Source organism: Canis lupus, chromosome 15 (assembly GCF_011100685.1).
Source record: "Canis lupus familiaris isolate Mischka breed German Shepherd chromosome 15, alternate assembly UU_Cfam_GSD_1.0, whole genome shotgun sequence".
NCBI classification, from domain to species: domain Eukaryota; kingdom Metazoa; phylum Chordata; class Mammalia; order Carnivora; family Canidae; genus Canis; species Canis lupus.
The window spans coordinates 41295238-41311702 of NC_049236.1; the positions used below are offsets into that span (position 1 = coordinate 41295238).

At 35.8% G+C, this 16465-nt stretch overlaps 1 protein-coding gene across 4 annotated transcripts in view; it reads left to right on the top strand.

Moving 5' to 3' along the window:
• The window catches only part of PARPBP (PARP1 binding protein), a 67104-nt gene that overhangs the window by 31233 nt on the left and 19406 nt on the right, over positions 1–16465 (top strand). For all 4 annotated transcript variants that reach the window (XR_005370699.1, XM_038558857.1, XM_038558859.1 and 1 more), the window contains exons 5-7: positions 1669–1839; positions 4358–4512; positions 15839–16022. Coding sequence is in view for 3 of the 4 variants with exons in the window: in XM_038558857.1 (XP_038414785.1) it covers positions 1669–1839; positions 4358–4512; positions 15839–16022 (510 nt within the window). In the remaining variant the exon portion in view is untranslated. The remainder of the gene's footprint in view (positions 1–1668; positions 1840–4357; positions 4513–15838; positions 16023–16465) is intronic.

Here is a 16465-nt window from a genome sequence, read left to right on the forward strand (position 1 = left end):
TAAAGTTAGATATTCCTCCAGTTTCTGTTTACCTTCTAGATACTTTCCAGTACCTTTAAATAATATTTAAAATTACTTACTTACTCTTTTGTTTTTATTATCTGTGAGGTTTATGCGATCACTCACTTCTCCACTATTACAGGAAGTTTAGGGCCTTTTTAATTTAGTATTTTATTTATTCATGAGAGACACAGAGAGAGAGGCAGAGACATAGACAGAAGGTGAAGCAGGCTCCCTGCGAGGGGCCGGATATGGGACTCCATCCCCAGACCCCGGGATCACGACCTGAGCTGAGGGCAGACGCTCAACTGCTGAGCCACCAAGGCATCCCTTAGGGCCTTGAATAACCACAAATTTGTTATTCTTAATGCTTCTTGTTGCAGTTCTTTTAAAATTAAATTCTTCCCTAGTGTGGGTCTGCTTTTTGTGTTCTTTCCTGGGTCTTTATGTTTTTTGTTTTTAAAATTTTACCTAATAGTTTATAGTTACTGTGGGAGTTAACAGGTACTTTCCCAGTACTAAAAGTTGCAAGGCCTAAAATAGGAGTAAGTAGATAATTTTTTTTTTTTTTTTTTAGATTTTATTTATTCAGGAGAGACACAGAGGGAAAGAGAGGCAGAGACATAAGCAGAGAGAGAAGCAGGCTCAATGCAGTAGGCCCGATGTGGGACTTGATCCCAGGACCCCAGGATCACGCCCTGAGGAGAAGGCAGATGCTCAACTGCTGAGCCTCCCAGGCGTCCCTGTAAGTAAATAATTTTAGGAATAAGATCATTGAATGCCCTGGTTTATAAACTGCTTGACTTGACTATAAAAGACAAGTACAGTATATTTGAAAGAACTGATGCCTGGGATACCTGGATGGCTCAGTGGTTGAGCATCTGCCTTTGGCTCAGGGTGTGATCCCGGGATCCTGGGATTGAGTCCCACATGGAGCTCCCTGCAGGGAGCCTGCTTCTCGCTCTGCCTGTGTCTCTGCCTCTCTCTGTGTGTCTCTCGTGAAAAAATAAATAAAATATTTTTTTTAAAAAAAAGAAGAAACAACGGATGCCCATATTAAATTCTCACAAATATTATTTATATTGTACTTGAACAATCTGTAACTCTGTTTTAGTAGTTAATGTCAACATCAACTACTTGTTATTATTTTCTTAACATTTGCTTGAATCTCTTCATTGTAATACTTACTTGGTTATTTGGTATTGTCAAAGTCAGTATCTAATAATTCTCCCCAAATTTAACTATTTAACTTCAGCCTTTGTATCTAGCCCTATATAGGTACAGGACCAAATAATGCCAGTTGGCTCGTTCCCTAAGCTTTAGGGGGCTTCATTATTCCTTGTTATTTAGTGACAAATATGTGCAAGGCAATGAGATCCAGCCTCATCAGAAATGCAGACCTTGGACTTTATCCTTTATAACATTTTCTAAAAGGCGTTTTTCAACAATTATGATAGTTATTTGCTCATTAATACTTACTAGCACACTGGTTTCATGAGCAAGGATATATTAATTGTCCAACTCAAACTTTTGTTGTATGGCAGTTTTCTTTTCCCAAAGAATTGAGTGAGATATTGTTATTGAATGGTCATACTATTTTTACTGCATAGAAAAAAGATTATTGACTTAAAATAACTTCAATAGAGAAAATAATATTTTGTCTTACAGGTGCAGTTATTAGCAAGAAAAATTATCTACTCATATTTAAATCTGCTGGTGAATTTGAAGAATGACCTGGCTCTGGCTCATATTCTCAATATTCCTGATAGAGGACTTGGAAGAGAAGCCTTCACTGATTTGAAACATGCTGCTCAAGAGAAAAAGATGTCTATCTTTTTGGTATGGACATGTTAAATTTTCAGGATGTTTTAAATTAAAGATTCTTATGACAGTGGATACAAGTACCTTCATATAGAATTCTTTTTTAAAAAAATAATAAATTTATTTTTTTATTGCTGTTCAATTTGCCAACATACAGAATAACACCCAGCTCTCATCCCGTCAAGTGCCCCCCTCAGTGCCCGCCATCCAGTCACCCCTACCCCCTGCCCTCCTCACCTTCTACCACCCCTAGTTCATTTCCCAGAGTTAGGAGTCTTCCATGTTCTGTCTCCCTTTATGATATTTCCTACCCATTTCTTCTCCCTTCCCCTTTATTCCCTTTCACTATTATTTATATTCCCCAAATGAATAAGACCATATAATGTTTGTCCTTCTCCGATTGACTATTTTCACTCAGCATAATACTCTCCAGTTCCATCCATGTCGAAGCAAATGGTGGTTATTTGTCATTTCTAATGGCTGAATAATATTCCATTGTATACATAAACCACAGGTTCTTTATCCATTCATCTTTCGATGGACACCGAGGCTCCTTCCACAGTTTGGCTATTGTGGACATTGCTGCTAGAAACATCAGGGTGAAGGTGTCCCGGCGTTTCATTCCATGTGTATCTTTGGGGTAAATCCCCGCAGTGCAATTGCTGGGTCATAGGGCAGATCTATTTTTTAACTCTTTGAGGAACCTACACACAGTTTTCCAGAGTGGCTGCACCAGTTCACATTCCCACCAACAGTGCAGGAGGGTTCCCTTTTCTCCGCATCCTCTCCAACATTTGTTGTTTCCTGCCTTGTTAATTTTCCCCATTCTCACTGGTGTGAGGTGGTATCTCATTGTGGTTTTGATTTGTATTCCCCTGATGGCAAGTGATGCAGAGCATTTTCTCATGTGCTTGTTGGCTATGTCTATGTCTTCCTCTGTGAGATTTCTGTTCATGTCTTTTGCCCATTTCACGATTGGATTGTTTGTTTCTTTGGTGTTGAGTTTAAAAAGTTCTTTATAGATCTTGGAAACTAGCCCTTTATCTGATACGTCATTTGCAAATATCTTCTCCCATTCTGTAGGTTGTCTTTGAGTTTTGTTGACTGTATCCTTTGCTGTGCAAAAGCTTTGTATCTTGATGAAGTCCCAGTAGTTCATTTTTGCTTTTGTTTCTTTTGCCTTTGTGGATGTATCTTGCAAGAAGTTACTGTGGCTGAGTTCAAAAAGGGTGTTGCCTGTGTTGTCCTCTAGGATTTGGATGGAATCTTGTCTCACATTAGATCTTTCATCCATTTTGAGTTTATCTTTGTGTATGGTACAAGAGAGTGGTCTAGAATTCTTTTAACTTTGATAAAACAACTTTTAATTTTTTTTTCCATTTATTTATGATAGTCACACAGAGAGAGAGAGAGAGGCAGAGACATAGGCAGAGGGAGAAGCAGGCTCCATGCACCGGGAGCCCGATGTGGGATTCAATCCCGGGTCTCCAGGATCGCGCCCTGGGCCAAAGGCAGGCGCTAAACCGCTGCGCCACCCAGGGATCCCCGATAAAACAACTTTTAGATTGTGAATAGCTGTTCTTCCTTTGTATTTGAAAATCTATGGTATTTTTATTTATTACCATATTATTCAATTTGACAAGTGAGAATTTCTCTGAAGCAGTATTTTCCTACATGTGTTCTACAGAGTTGTATCTCTGTTAAATTCTCCTTTAATAAATATTTCCAAAGACAAAAGTCCCTGTTAAATGCTCCTTGAATAAATGTTTCCAAGGGCAAACAGTTTGGAAAGGATATATGTAATGCATGTTTGTATATCAAAAGCTCTGATATCTGCTTAAATTAACCTTGTTACTTAATCTGTTGTTTCCTGAGTTATTTAACTATGGAACTTTCTTCTAAATTACTGAAATTTTATGGAATTTGTTTTAAGATACACTTTAGAACATTTCATCTTTAATGGAGATGCTCTTAAGTGTAGCTACCATATATGTATTTTTATTTTTGTAAAGGCAAGGCCTTTTGAACTACACATGATCAAATAATCCTAAAATGTGAAAGTTAGATAGGGTTTTGTGATTATTTAGTCTAAATATTTAGTTCATAAATAAAGAAGATAAAGCTTGGAAGAGTTGTATTAATTGCCCAACCTTGAATAAATCAACACAGTTGACACTGAAAAACCCCTTTGTTTCATATAAAAATTCCAGAAATTTCAATCTATAAAAGAATATATTCATACACTAATATTTTATAATTACTGACATACTCTTATGAATATATTCTTATGCTTTTAGCTTGTCACCTAACTTGGCTCCTCAGATTCTACTTGCCTTACCATCACCCTTGCTGGCATGAGTGTTGCATGGCCTCTGTTTCTTTATTATTTGCTTCCAAATCAAAGTGACATGAATCATAAAAAGTGCTACTTTACCTGCATCTCTAGAAATAGTATAAATGTACCCAGCTTCATAAAGTTTTATTTTTAACTTACTAAATCATTAAACATAACTAAATCATTTATTTTAATTCACAGGTGGCCACATCATTTATTAGAACACTAGAGCTTGGAGGGAAGGGATATGCACCATCGCCATCTGATCCTTTAAGGGCACATGTAAAAGGACTGTCTAATTTCATTAACTTCATTGACAAATTAGATGAGATTCTTGGAGAAATACCAAATCCAAGGTAATGACCTTTCATAAATTACAAATGTGTGTTATAAGTATGTCTTTAAAACTTTACTGAATCAGATGTAGATTTGAATATATGAGCTATTGAAATGACCAAGCATCAACAGTAGGGAAAAGAAACAAAATATCCAGATGAGTTAATTATAATCTCATGACCTTCCCCACTAAATTTCTGCCTATCTTTGATTCTAAATTTTTGCCAAAGTCAAGTGGCATGTACTGTTTGTCTTTTTCTGGAAGAAAGATTTTTGAGGACTGGACATGACTGAATAGATAATTTCCTTAAAATTTCTATTTTAGCGCTAAAGGAAACCTATACCAAGAATGACTAAGGGAATTGACAAAGATGATGAAATCTTTATTCTATTTCTTGTTACTTTTCCTGGGTGTAAATCTCTGATTCATCTGGAATTTGTTTTTATATGATACTGGAAGTAAGAGATTCCTTATCAGATAGAGTCCCATTTATAATATATGCATATTGGATGATTAGTAATTTTGGTATTAATTTTTGAGGGGGGCAGAAGTGGGTTGTATATTTCAGCAATATGGTAGATCACTGTCACTTTGGTTGGTATGCTTTGGCAAGTACTAATAAAAACAGCTAGTACTTACTGAACACTTTTTAGGTGTCAGGCTCTTTATGGGGATTCTCATTTGATCATTACAATAACCTTACAGTATAGATACTATGTAAGTACCCAGTTTAGAGAGAAAGAAACTGAAACACAGGGACTAAGTAATGTACCTCAGTCACATAATGTTATTAAGTAGCAGAGCTGGTATCTGAACTCAGTTCTGACCTTGGAACCCATTCTCTTAATCACTGCGTCTTATTTCATGAAACTTCTTTTCATTTTAAGATCCTAAGAATTTGTTTTCTGGATTTTCTTCTCAGTTGCATCCTGTCTTTATGGATATCCATTATAACAAAGTAAATTTGGAAGAGAGTTTTGAATATGTTTTATAGGCAGTATCAGTGTCATCTTCTGAACTTTCAAGTAAGGTATTGGCTGGCTAATTCTTCTGAGATAGCCGATAACTTTAAAAAATATACTTTTAGAAAATATACTTTTAGCAAAGCAAATATAAGTATATTTTGTTAAAGTCAAATAATGAAAAAGTCCTTCACAGATTGACTTTAAATTTTTTTGTATTTGTTTTCATTTAGATGAAATTTTTATGCATCTATTTGTTAATTTTTTTTTCCATTCAAGACCTTATTAACTTCTACTCTGGAAGATGGTAATTTGCCACTTACTCACACCTTCCTGGCACCCCCTTGTCTGCCTCCTGTTGCACACACACAACTTCTCTTCTTTCATCTTTCTAATATAGTTATACCACAAATTCAGATTAAATTATACCTCAGAATTTATATTATTACGGATCTTGTAAATACTGCCTATACCTAAGCTTTGTGATGTGCTGTCACTATACTTCCTTTCTTGTACAAATTTTTGTGTTTCTTTCCTAGAGTTAATAATCATCTACTTTTTTCTTTTGCTTTAGTTCCTATATATTTATCATCGATTCTTTATTGAGTTTTTCAACAAAACTATTCATATTCTTATAGTTAGATTATGGATCAGTTCTGGCTTTTGCCCTTTAGGACATTCCTTCTGGAGAGTCCTCTATATTCCTCATTCAGTGTAGACTTTTGCTTGTTAAGCCTGTTCCACAGTGGTAACTAGGAAGCTTCATTACTTTGTGAATTTCTTTGGCTCTGCCTTGTTTTTTGGATCTCAACTTTATTTTTAATTGGTAAATCTCTTATTTTTTAAAATAAAAAACAAAAGACAAAAAAAGAGAAAGCCATATGAGTAAAATATTTTATTTAAATTCGATTTGCCAACACAAACCATAATACCCAGTGCTCATCTCATCATCTCACATGGCTTTCTGAGAAAAAATAGGAAGCCAGTATCTTTATCATTTTCTCACATTTGATTGTTTATGATCTTGTATCATTTCATGTCTAAGATTATTATATTTATTTTTTAAGATTATCTGCTTCCTTGGATAGTCTTTGTTTTATCTAAGTTGAATGTTTTCATTTGTTTTGCCCTCTTTCATGTTAGAGGTATTTCTAAAATGTGTGATGATTCTGAACAGTTCTTTCATCATATTTAAGAATGAGACAATGGAAAGCTGATTAGTAGATCTATACAATGGATTTCATTATAGTATGGTAGCCATTTGGCTCTTTTGTTTGGGATTCTCCAAATGTTGGTAACTACAGATCTTTGCTTTGGGAATTACCCTAGAATGTCCAGAATGACATCCTTCAGTCTCTTTCGAAAAGCTGTTAGCCTAGCTAGTAGCATTCTGGAATTTGAGGTCAGGTGGGGGTTGATGCTGAGTCTCTCTCAGTTCAGTATGTAGACTTTTACTCAGTCACTCTGTCTTCAGTCCCTGTTGCCTTGAGGTCCAGAGCTGATCTGGCTTAGTTTCTCTAGAGTAATCTTGCTTTTTATGCTGAGGGGAGAGAATTGCACTGGCCTGACTGCTCAGCATAGGAGAGGAGATTTAGGTGTCTGAGTGTTTCTGATGTAGACTCTTAACCAATAGAGTCTCTTATTTGCAACCCTATCTTTATTGTAGCCGTCAGTATTGAAATCAATTTCTGAGAATTTCTGGGGTTGCTTCTTACTGGTGTCTCTTTTAGTAGTTGCTTATATTTTAGCTTTTTCTGTTCTGAGTAGTCAGCTACCACATGTCCATCTGCTTTTCATTTTTCCATGCTTTCATTATATGTCTCTGCTGTCATTCGTGATTGTCGTCTCTAACATTCTCTTTCTTTGTGGATTTAAAACACTTGCCTCTTTCTCATTTTTAGTGCAATTTTAGGAGGGAGCAGATAAAAATGCTTATATTCAATCCAATATAGTTTGTTATAATTACATTCCCTTTGGAGGAATTTCTGGTAGGGATAAATTATCTACAGGATAGAAGTACATTTTAGAGGCATTTAGGATGAGAGAATAGACTTAAATTCTTTAATTTATCAGTGAATTATTTTGGATATCTTGTCTTGTCAGAGTAAGAAATTACTCTATGTTCTAGGGAAGACACTGAAGAAGTAGGTATCTAAATAGTGAATATGTTCATATGGGTGTCTAAAGAGTCCACTTGAGCAATCTTTCTTTTCCTTTTTTTTTAATAAATTTATTTTTTATTGGTGTTCAATTTACCAACATACAGAATAACACCCAGTGCTCATCCCTTCAAATGCCCCCCTCAGTGCTCGTCACCCATTCACCCCCACCCCCTGCCCTCCTCCCCTTCCACCACCCCTAGTTCATTTCCCAGAGTTAGGAGTCTTTATGTTCTGTCTCCCTTTCTGATCTTTCTTTTTTTCCCTTTATATCACCTTTATGGTGATTTTGTATATATTAAGTATATATTCATTTCATTTTTTAAAAGTTATTAAAAGCTAAAAACATATATCCTATTTATATAACAATAGAAGGATGTACAGAGGAAAGGACCATTGACCTAGTTCTTGGGAGCAGGGATAAAAGTGTCAGGAATGCTTCCCTGGGTGGTTGTTAAAGTTCAGCTTCATCTTAAAGTATGAACTTGAGGGCAGCCCGGGTGCTTCATCGGTTTAGCACCGCCTTCAGCCCAGGGCATGATCCTGGAGACCTGGGATCGAGTCCCACGTCAGGCTCCCTGCATGGAGCCTACTTCTCCCTCTGTCTGTGTCTCTGTCTCTCTCTCCTCTCTGTTTCTCATGACTAAATAAATAAAATCTTTAAAAAAAAAATTTTAGAAAAAAAAAAAAGTATGAACTTGAAGGAGTCAGGCAAACATGGAGAATGGGTGTGAAATGAAGCCCAGATGAGGGGTAAGGAGGACATTTCCTACAGTGGGGATAATATGGCTAACCTATTGGGACATTGTTTCATTACTTATTCATTTTCTCTTATGATTTCAATGTCTACTAGTACTTTTGCCATAGTCTATAAAAACTGTAAGAAAATAAAACAAACCAATTTCTCTGGTTTTGTCAATTCCTTCTTTCTTTTATAGCTGCGATTCTTGAAAAAAATGCTATTCTTTATTCCATTTCCCAATTTCTAATTGTTTATTTATTTATTTTTTAAATAAATTTATTTTTTATTAGTGTTCAATTTGCCAACATACAGAATAACACCCAGTGCTCATCCCATCAAGTGCCCCCCCCAGTGCCCATCACCCAGTCACCCCCACCCCCCGCCCACCTGCCCTTCCACCACCCCTAGTTCGTTTCCCAGAGTTAGGAGTCTCTCATGTTCTGTCTCCCTCCCTGATATTTCTGACTCATTTTTTCTCCTTTCCCCTTTATTCCCTTTCATTATTTTTTATATTCCCCAAATGAATGAGACCATATAATGTTTGTCCTTCTCCAATTGACTTATTTCACTCAGCATAATACCCTCCAGTTCCATCCACGTCGAAGCAAATGGTGGTTATTTGTCGTTTCTAATGGCTGAGTAATATTCCATTGTATACATAAACCACATCTTCTTTATCCATTCATTTTTCGATGGACACTGAGGCTCCTTCCACAGTTTGGCTATTGTGGACATTGCTGCTAGAAACATCGGGGTGAAGGTGTCTCGGTGTTTCATTGCATCTGTATCTTTGGGGTAAATCCCCAGCAGTGCAATTGCTGGGTCATAGGGCAGATCTATTTTTAACTCTTTGAGGAACCTCCACACAGTTTTCCAGAGTGGCTGCACCATTTCACATTTCCACCAACAGTGCAGGAGGGTTCCCTTTTCTCTGCATCCTCTCCAACATTTGTGGTTTCCTGCCTTGTTAATTTTCCCCATTCTCACTGGTGTGAGGTGGTATCTCATTGTGGTTTTGATTTGTATTCCCCTGATGGCAGGTGATGCAGAGCATTTTCTCATGTGCTTGTTGGCCATGTCTATGTCTTCCTCTGTGAGATTTCTCTTCATGTCTTTTGCCCATTTCACGATTGGATTGTTTGTTTCTTTGGTGTTGAGTTTAATAAGTTCTTTATAGATCTTGGATACTAGCCCTTTATCTGGTATGTCATTTGCAAATATCTTCTCCCATTCTGTAGGTTGTCTTTTAGTTTTGTTGACTGTATCTTTTGCTGTGCAGAAGCTTTGTATCTTGATGAAGTCCCAATAGTTCATTTTTGCTTTTGTTTCTTTTACCTTCGTGGATGTATCTTGCAAGAAGTTACTGTGGCCGAGTTCAAAAAGGGTGTTGCCTGTGTTGTCCTCTAGGATTTGGATGGAATCTTGTCTCACATTAGATCTTTCATCCATCTTGAGTTTATCTTTGTGTATGGTGAAAGAGAGTGGTCTAGTTTCATTCTTCTGCATGTGGATGTCCAGTTTTCCCAGCACCACTTATTGAAGAGACTGTCTTTTTTCCAGTGGATAGTCTTTCCTCCTTTGTCGAATATTAGTTAACCATAAAGTTGAGGGTCCACTTCTGGATTCTCTATTCTGTTCCATTGATCTATGTGTCTGTTTTTGTGCCTGTACCACACTGTCTTGATGACCACAGCTTTGTAGTACAACCTGAAATCTGGCATTGTGATGCCCCCAGTTATGGTTTTCTTTTTTAAAATTCCCCTGGCTATTCGGTGTCTTTTCTGATTCTACAAAAATCTTAAAATAATTTGTTCCAACTCTCTGAAGAAAGTCCGTGGTATTTTGATAGGGATTGCATTAAATGTGTAAATTGCCCTGGGTAACATTGACATTTTCACAATATTAATTCTTCCATTCCATGAGCATGGAATATTTTTCCATCTCTTTGTGTCTTCCTCAATTTTTTTCAGGAGTGTTCTGTAGTTTTTAGGGTATAGATCCTTTTCCTCTTTGGTTAGGTTTATTCCTAGGTATCTTATGCTTTTGGGTGCAATTGTAAATGGGATTGACTCCTTAATTTCTCTTTCTTCAGTCTCATTGTTAGTGTATAGAAATGCCACTCACTTCTGGGCATTGATTTCTAATTGTTTAATATGTATTTCTCCCCAGGCTATAAAGTCTATGAGGGTTTTATTGGTTTTCTGCACTAATATTCCCTAGTCCTAGCACAGTGTCTGGAGGAGTAGACACTCAGTATTTATTTACTTGTCTGTACTTAACTGACTCACGGTAATTCACTTTTCCACTCTATTGAAGCTGTTCTGCAAAAGATCACTTGTGATCTAGTTGGTGTGGACTTTTTTGGTCTCTTTTGAGTCTTCAAATTTGATGGTTTTCTTTCTTAGAACTCTTTTCCCTGTACTTCTGAGATTTCATTCTCTTATTTTCCACGTACTGGGACTGCATATATGCAAATTATTACTCTATATTTCAAACCTCTTTGCTGAATTTCAAAAATATATCTTTAACTATATGTTGTGACCTCAAGGGCAACTAAAACTTAAGATGTTCCAAACTAAATCTTTGTCTTTTCCTGAATACCACTTCTCCTCCTGAAGTGCCCCGTTTGACGAAGCTTGTCTTCCTACAGCTGCCTAACCAGAAATCTGAAATATATCCTAAACTCCTATTTCTCCTTTCTCTTTCCCTTCAGACACCAGGATCCATCAATTCTTCTTAACATTTTTGATATTCTTCTCATCTCTATTCCTACCTTATTTGTTTTTTTTTAATGGAAAATCTGTTTTCAAACTTTTAACCTTTCTTGCCTGAACTTCTTCACTTCTCTCTGAGTTGTTTTTTCTGCCTCCAATTTTGAGTTACCCCATCCTGTTGTCCTTACTGCTGCCAGTGGTCGCTCTAAAACAGCAGGTATTACTCTCGTAATTAAAATCCTTCAATGATTTCATGTTAGGTTCAGGATAAGACTTACAAAAATCTCAATATGATATAGAAATTCTATAGGCTCTAACTCCTGCCTGTGTCTTGTTCTAGCCTCTGTCTCTCAACCTTAAAACTTAAAGATAAAAATGTGTTTAATTCTTATAACTGAGTATAATAGGATAGATGTAGTAGGGAATCACAATAATTGTTGAATCAAAAGGAGGATGGGGAATAGACAGGGAAGAAATGAAAGAAGAACTGAGTCTCACACTTCCCTCTCCACTGCCAACTTTTCATCAGGCCATATTAGCTGTAATTTGGTTGTATTTCTACATTTTGCCAGTAGGTGCCACCATAAAATGCATACTATACTTTCCTGAAAAATCTTAAATTAAGGGTTTCTTGTTACATAAAGTAGTTCTCTGTTGTTCAACTATTTAAGATTATGTATTTCAAGTTTATAATAGCAACTTGAATATTTATTGGACTAAATATAAAACATTTATAGAATGTTAAATCTAGTTGAAATTATCCAGTCCAAAATATTGTTACATTTTTTTCTCATTTAAAAATATTCTAGAAGCATTTTTGATATATCTTATGGAGTACTTTTAAGCATACTTAATTTTAATTTTTAAAAATTTATTTAAAGGTTTTATTTATTTACTTGAGAGAGATAGAGAACAAGTGGTGGGGAAGGGCAGGGAGAGAGAGAAGCAGACTCCCTGCTGAGCAGGGAGGGCTCCATCTTATGACCTAGAGATCATGACCTGAGCCAAAGGAAGATGCTTAACCCACTGAGCCATCCAGGCACCTGCATACTTAGTTTTTACAGATATGTTTTAGCAAGTAGTTATCTAATTCTTGAATATGGTAGGGGAAAGCCAACCCATATAGTAAAGATATTCAGTAATTACAGTGAAGTATTACCAATCTGTTTGTATTATTGCTTATTGGTCTGTCTCAGTCACTAGGTATTAATACAAGCCTGTGGATTTGTGTTTTTCTTTTCCCTTTTTCTGCCCTAGGGCCCTAATGTGACACATTTGTTTGTAAAGAACTGCAATTTACCTCTTTTTCACTTAAATTCTTCTATTAATATTTGTCCAGAGTACTCATAATGTATCTTCTGGGTTGCCTTCCTGAATAACTCCTTTTTCCCTTACCCACCCACTCAGACTCCCTCCGTATCTCACTTTCTAACATGATCAGTTGTGACCTCTTAAAGAGAAAATATGTTGTTCATTGTATCCCAGTGCCTAACACAAATGTCCTGGTGTTATTTGAGTTAAAACTTCAGAGATGCCAGTCTCTAGAAGCAAGAGTCTGGATTATGCCACCATGTTGCTGTGCAGATATTTGGCTCTTAGGAGAGAATGTATAACAATGGACTGGTCGTAGCACTGGTGTTTGAGGTATTTTGCCGAGGTCAAAATGTTGAGCTTCATAATATCTGAAACACAAATCTTATAAATTTTTTCCTAATATAACTCAGGGTATTATATCATCTTTAATATTTTAGTGTATTTGTTCTTATAGAAAGAGTGAGAAAAGGAGGGAAAGGTGACTTTAACCTAATACTGTTGAAAGCATTTTTTTTTTGTTCTTGTAATTGACATTAAAACACTCTTTCATATTTTATTATCCTTTTGAATCTTTTCCAAAACTCTTCCATTAGATTACTTCCCAGAGAATGCACATAGTGTGTTGTGTTTTCATTTTGGCTTCATTTCATCCAATTACTTTCTGTGCTTTTGATTGAAAATCAAGGGAAAACACTGAAAAAGAAAGTGCCTATATATATATATATATATATATATATAACAGTTCTTAGAGTTTACTCAGACTTCTGATTACACATTTATGGCAGACTAGGTCCCGGTTGACCCTTCCACTGAAAATTGTTAGTAATGCTGGATAGCATATTTTTAAAATACTTCTTCAATGCATTGATGATTAGGCATATGTAATGAAAATATAAGCCGAAAACTAGGGGAGGGAAGACAGCCGGAGAGGGGAGTCTAGAAGGGAAGTGAGCTTTTATTTTGAGAGTATTTAGCAATTCGGAAGATCTATTCTTACAGCCACTAGAGTCTGAGAGTGCAAAGACAAAGCCCAGGGACTGCCTAAGGTGAGGAGTCTATTGGAACATACCCACTCGACAGGGCTACCCACTCTGAAATGAACTGAGAGTAAGGGCTTTAGCCTGATAAAGGGTTTCTATAAAACCCTACTTAATGGTAAAATGTTTTAGCATCCTTTTTAGGATTTAGGACAAGATAAGAGTTCTTGCTCTTATCATTTCTTTTTTAGTGTGCTATCAGATATTCAATTCAGTGTAGTAAGGCAAGGAAAAGAAAAAGGAGATTTAACAGTTAAAAGGAAGAAATAAAAAAAAAGGGAAGAAATAAAGTTCTATTTGATGATAATAGGATTGTAGATGTAGAAAACTCCAGGAATTTAGAGACAAATTATTAATATTAATAATAGTGTTTAACAGTGTTGCTGGACACAAGGTCAATAAACAAGCCATTGTATTCCTATGCTGTCACCAAATAGAAAACTTAAAAAAAGAAAAAGAGCTTCAAGAATATAAAATACATAAAAAAAAATCTAATAAAGTCATACTAATCCTTCCCCTTCAACTAGTTCAGGTTGAAATTCTCTGATTGCCTTCTTCCACCCAGGGCTTTGTGTCTTGATCAAAGTGCTACCAGAGATTTTTGTCTTCAGGAAAAACCATTTATTCTGCTTGCCTCCCATTTAACAGCTCCCAACTTTCCACTCTAGCTCTTGTTTTTTCCTTTTTTGGGGAGAGATTAAGTGGTACTTAGAGATTTCCCCCTGTTCCTGCCAAATTCAGTAAGATATTCCCCCAGAGTATTTATTTAGTCTGCCATAGTGTAAGTGGAAAGTCCATAAGTACTTTTGTATCAAAAATAACAATAATAGTAAAAAATATATATCTTATGTCTTACTATTAAACATTTTTGATTGTTGTGTGTGATAATGGTCATTTACTCAACAAACGTATCATTTCTTCTGTGTGCCAAATATAAACTGGTAGTATAAAGATTAGTAAATATTGTTCCTTTCTCAGGGAGCTCTTTTCTTTTCTCTTTTCGTTTCTTCCTTTATTTTTAAATGAAATGTTTCCCAAGCTTATGTAGTTGTCAGAATCACCTGTAGTACTTTCAAAACAATGCAACTGTTTTGTATCCTTCTAAGCAGTTTGTGATTCAACAGGGTGTGAGCTGGAGTTGATATTTTAAACAAATGCTGAATATGATTCTGATAATCAGGCAAATGTGGGAGACACTAGTCTAATCGACCATTAAGTGTCTCTGCAGTTTTCTTCTCTATCTTGCTTTCTCTATTTGGAACAGCTATTTGAATGTAAACAATCATATTTCCAGTGTTTGTTATGAAACCTGGCTTCTTCCCCAAAACATAAAACCTGGCAATTAGGCAGTCTGGATAAAAACTTTAATTCATAATTTCCTTTATGCTGCCATAAAAGTCACAGAAAAGTTAAATAACATACCCAAGGTAGAAGGCAGAGGTGGGAAGCCTCTGAGGTGGGATGAGGAGATGGGATCTGTTATTCTGTGCTCAGGCAGCTGCCTTTATAGCCAGGACATACCACCTTCTTCTTCAGCACCATGCCGCCTTTCCAGGGATACCTTTAGGGAGAGAGATCTCCTGACTTAAAAAAAAAAAAAAAAAAAAAAGTCCTCTCCTAGTGTTGGGCACCTCTAATTTCTTCCTTGTAATAGATCAAACTCCTTCTTCCTATATATTTCTTACATTTTTTTAGGTCAGCCTTCTAGAGCAGGAACTGCAACCTAAATTCATTTCAGGTTCAGGCTTAGTATAAAGAAATAATTGATTTCAGGTTTTTAAAAACACTTGTCTATTGAACATAGTTGGTCCAGTCTTTGGTTTGCTTTAGATCAATATTAACTAGCCTTAACTTCCCCCTTGCACACAATAACAATTCTCTTATCAGAATGCAATGTCCTGTTTCAGGTCAGTCCTCACGACCTCCTTCCTAATCCAGAACACTCTTGTGTTCTTGGACAAGCTGTTTAACCTTTTTGAGACTCAATTTTCTCATCTGTGATTTGAGAATAATAAAACTTACTCAATTGATTTTAAGATTTAAGTAATGTAGGATTCTAGGTATTCACTGAAAGATAGTGTTTCTGTTACCTTGTATCTAAATGTACATATTTTAAGTATATTATGTGTATATGGCTGCACTGCACCTGAAACTGTTATTATATATAACTAAAATATTTCCCTTCAGCTTTCAAATCAGGGAAGAAGTAACTTTGTTGAAATGACTTGCTTTAAGAAAAACCTTAATTTTCTTGCTCATAGTTCTCATTCTTTTCTTAAATGTGTTAGTTTGATTTATAAGATCAAAGTCATATTTTTTTAAAAGTGTTGATTAACTTTGAGAAGTTTATTTTCAAGCTCATACGCATCGTGTCATTTCTAATACTATTATAAAGGTGATCTTATTTCTATCTTCAGCATTGCAGGGGGTCGGATACTCTCAGTGATAAAGATGCAGCTGATTAAAGGCCAGAACAGCAGGGATCCTTTTTGTAAAGCAGTAGAGGAAGTTGCTCAGGATTTGGATTTGAGGATTAAAAATATTATCAATTCTCAACAAGGAGATGTAGCTGTTAGTACTACTGACATCAGTCCTGCCCGGGTAATGAACTTTTTATTTTTCATTATCCTTCTATACAAAACATTGTCACTTCTACTTATTATAGAAATGGTTTACTATTGCTACTTAAGCCAGAAGAATGTTTTTCCTGTGTTATGAGATATTGGAAATTTATGTTTCTCAATAGGATTATCGACTTGAGTAAATCATAACATCTTTGGGCCAAATTCTATTTGTTAAAGTGGGGTTTTGGATAATCTTCAGTATCCCTTGTAGCACTAGAAGTTTATAATTCTTAGTGGATGTTAAAGTGTTTTACAGTGTTTTTCAGTAATTATTCTTATGGGACCATTATTTTGCCATCTATTCAAATATAAAATAAGAGCTGGGTTTCTCTGGTTCTGATCCCTGTATTAGGTACTGTGTAGAACAGCAATAGAAATGGTTTCTATTCAGTTTATTTTTCTTAAGTATAATTATTTCAT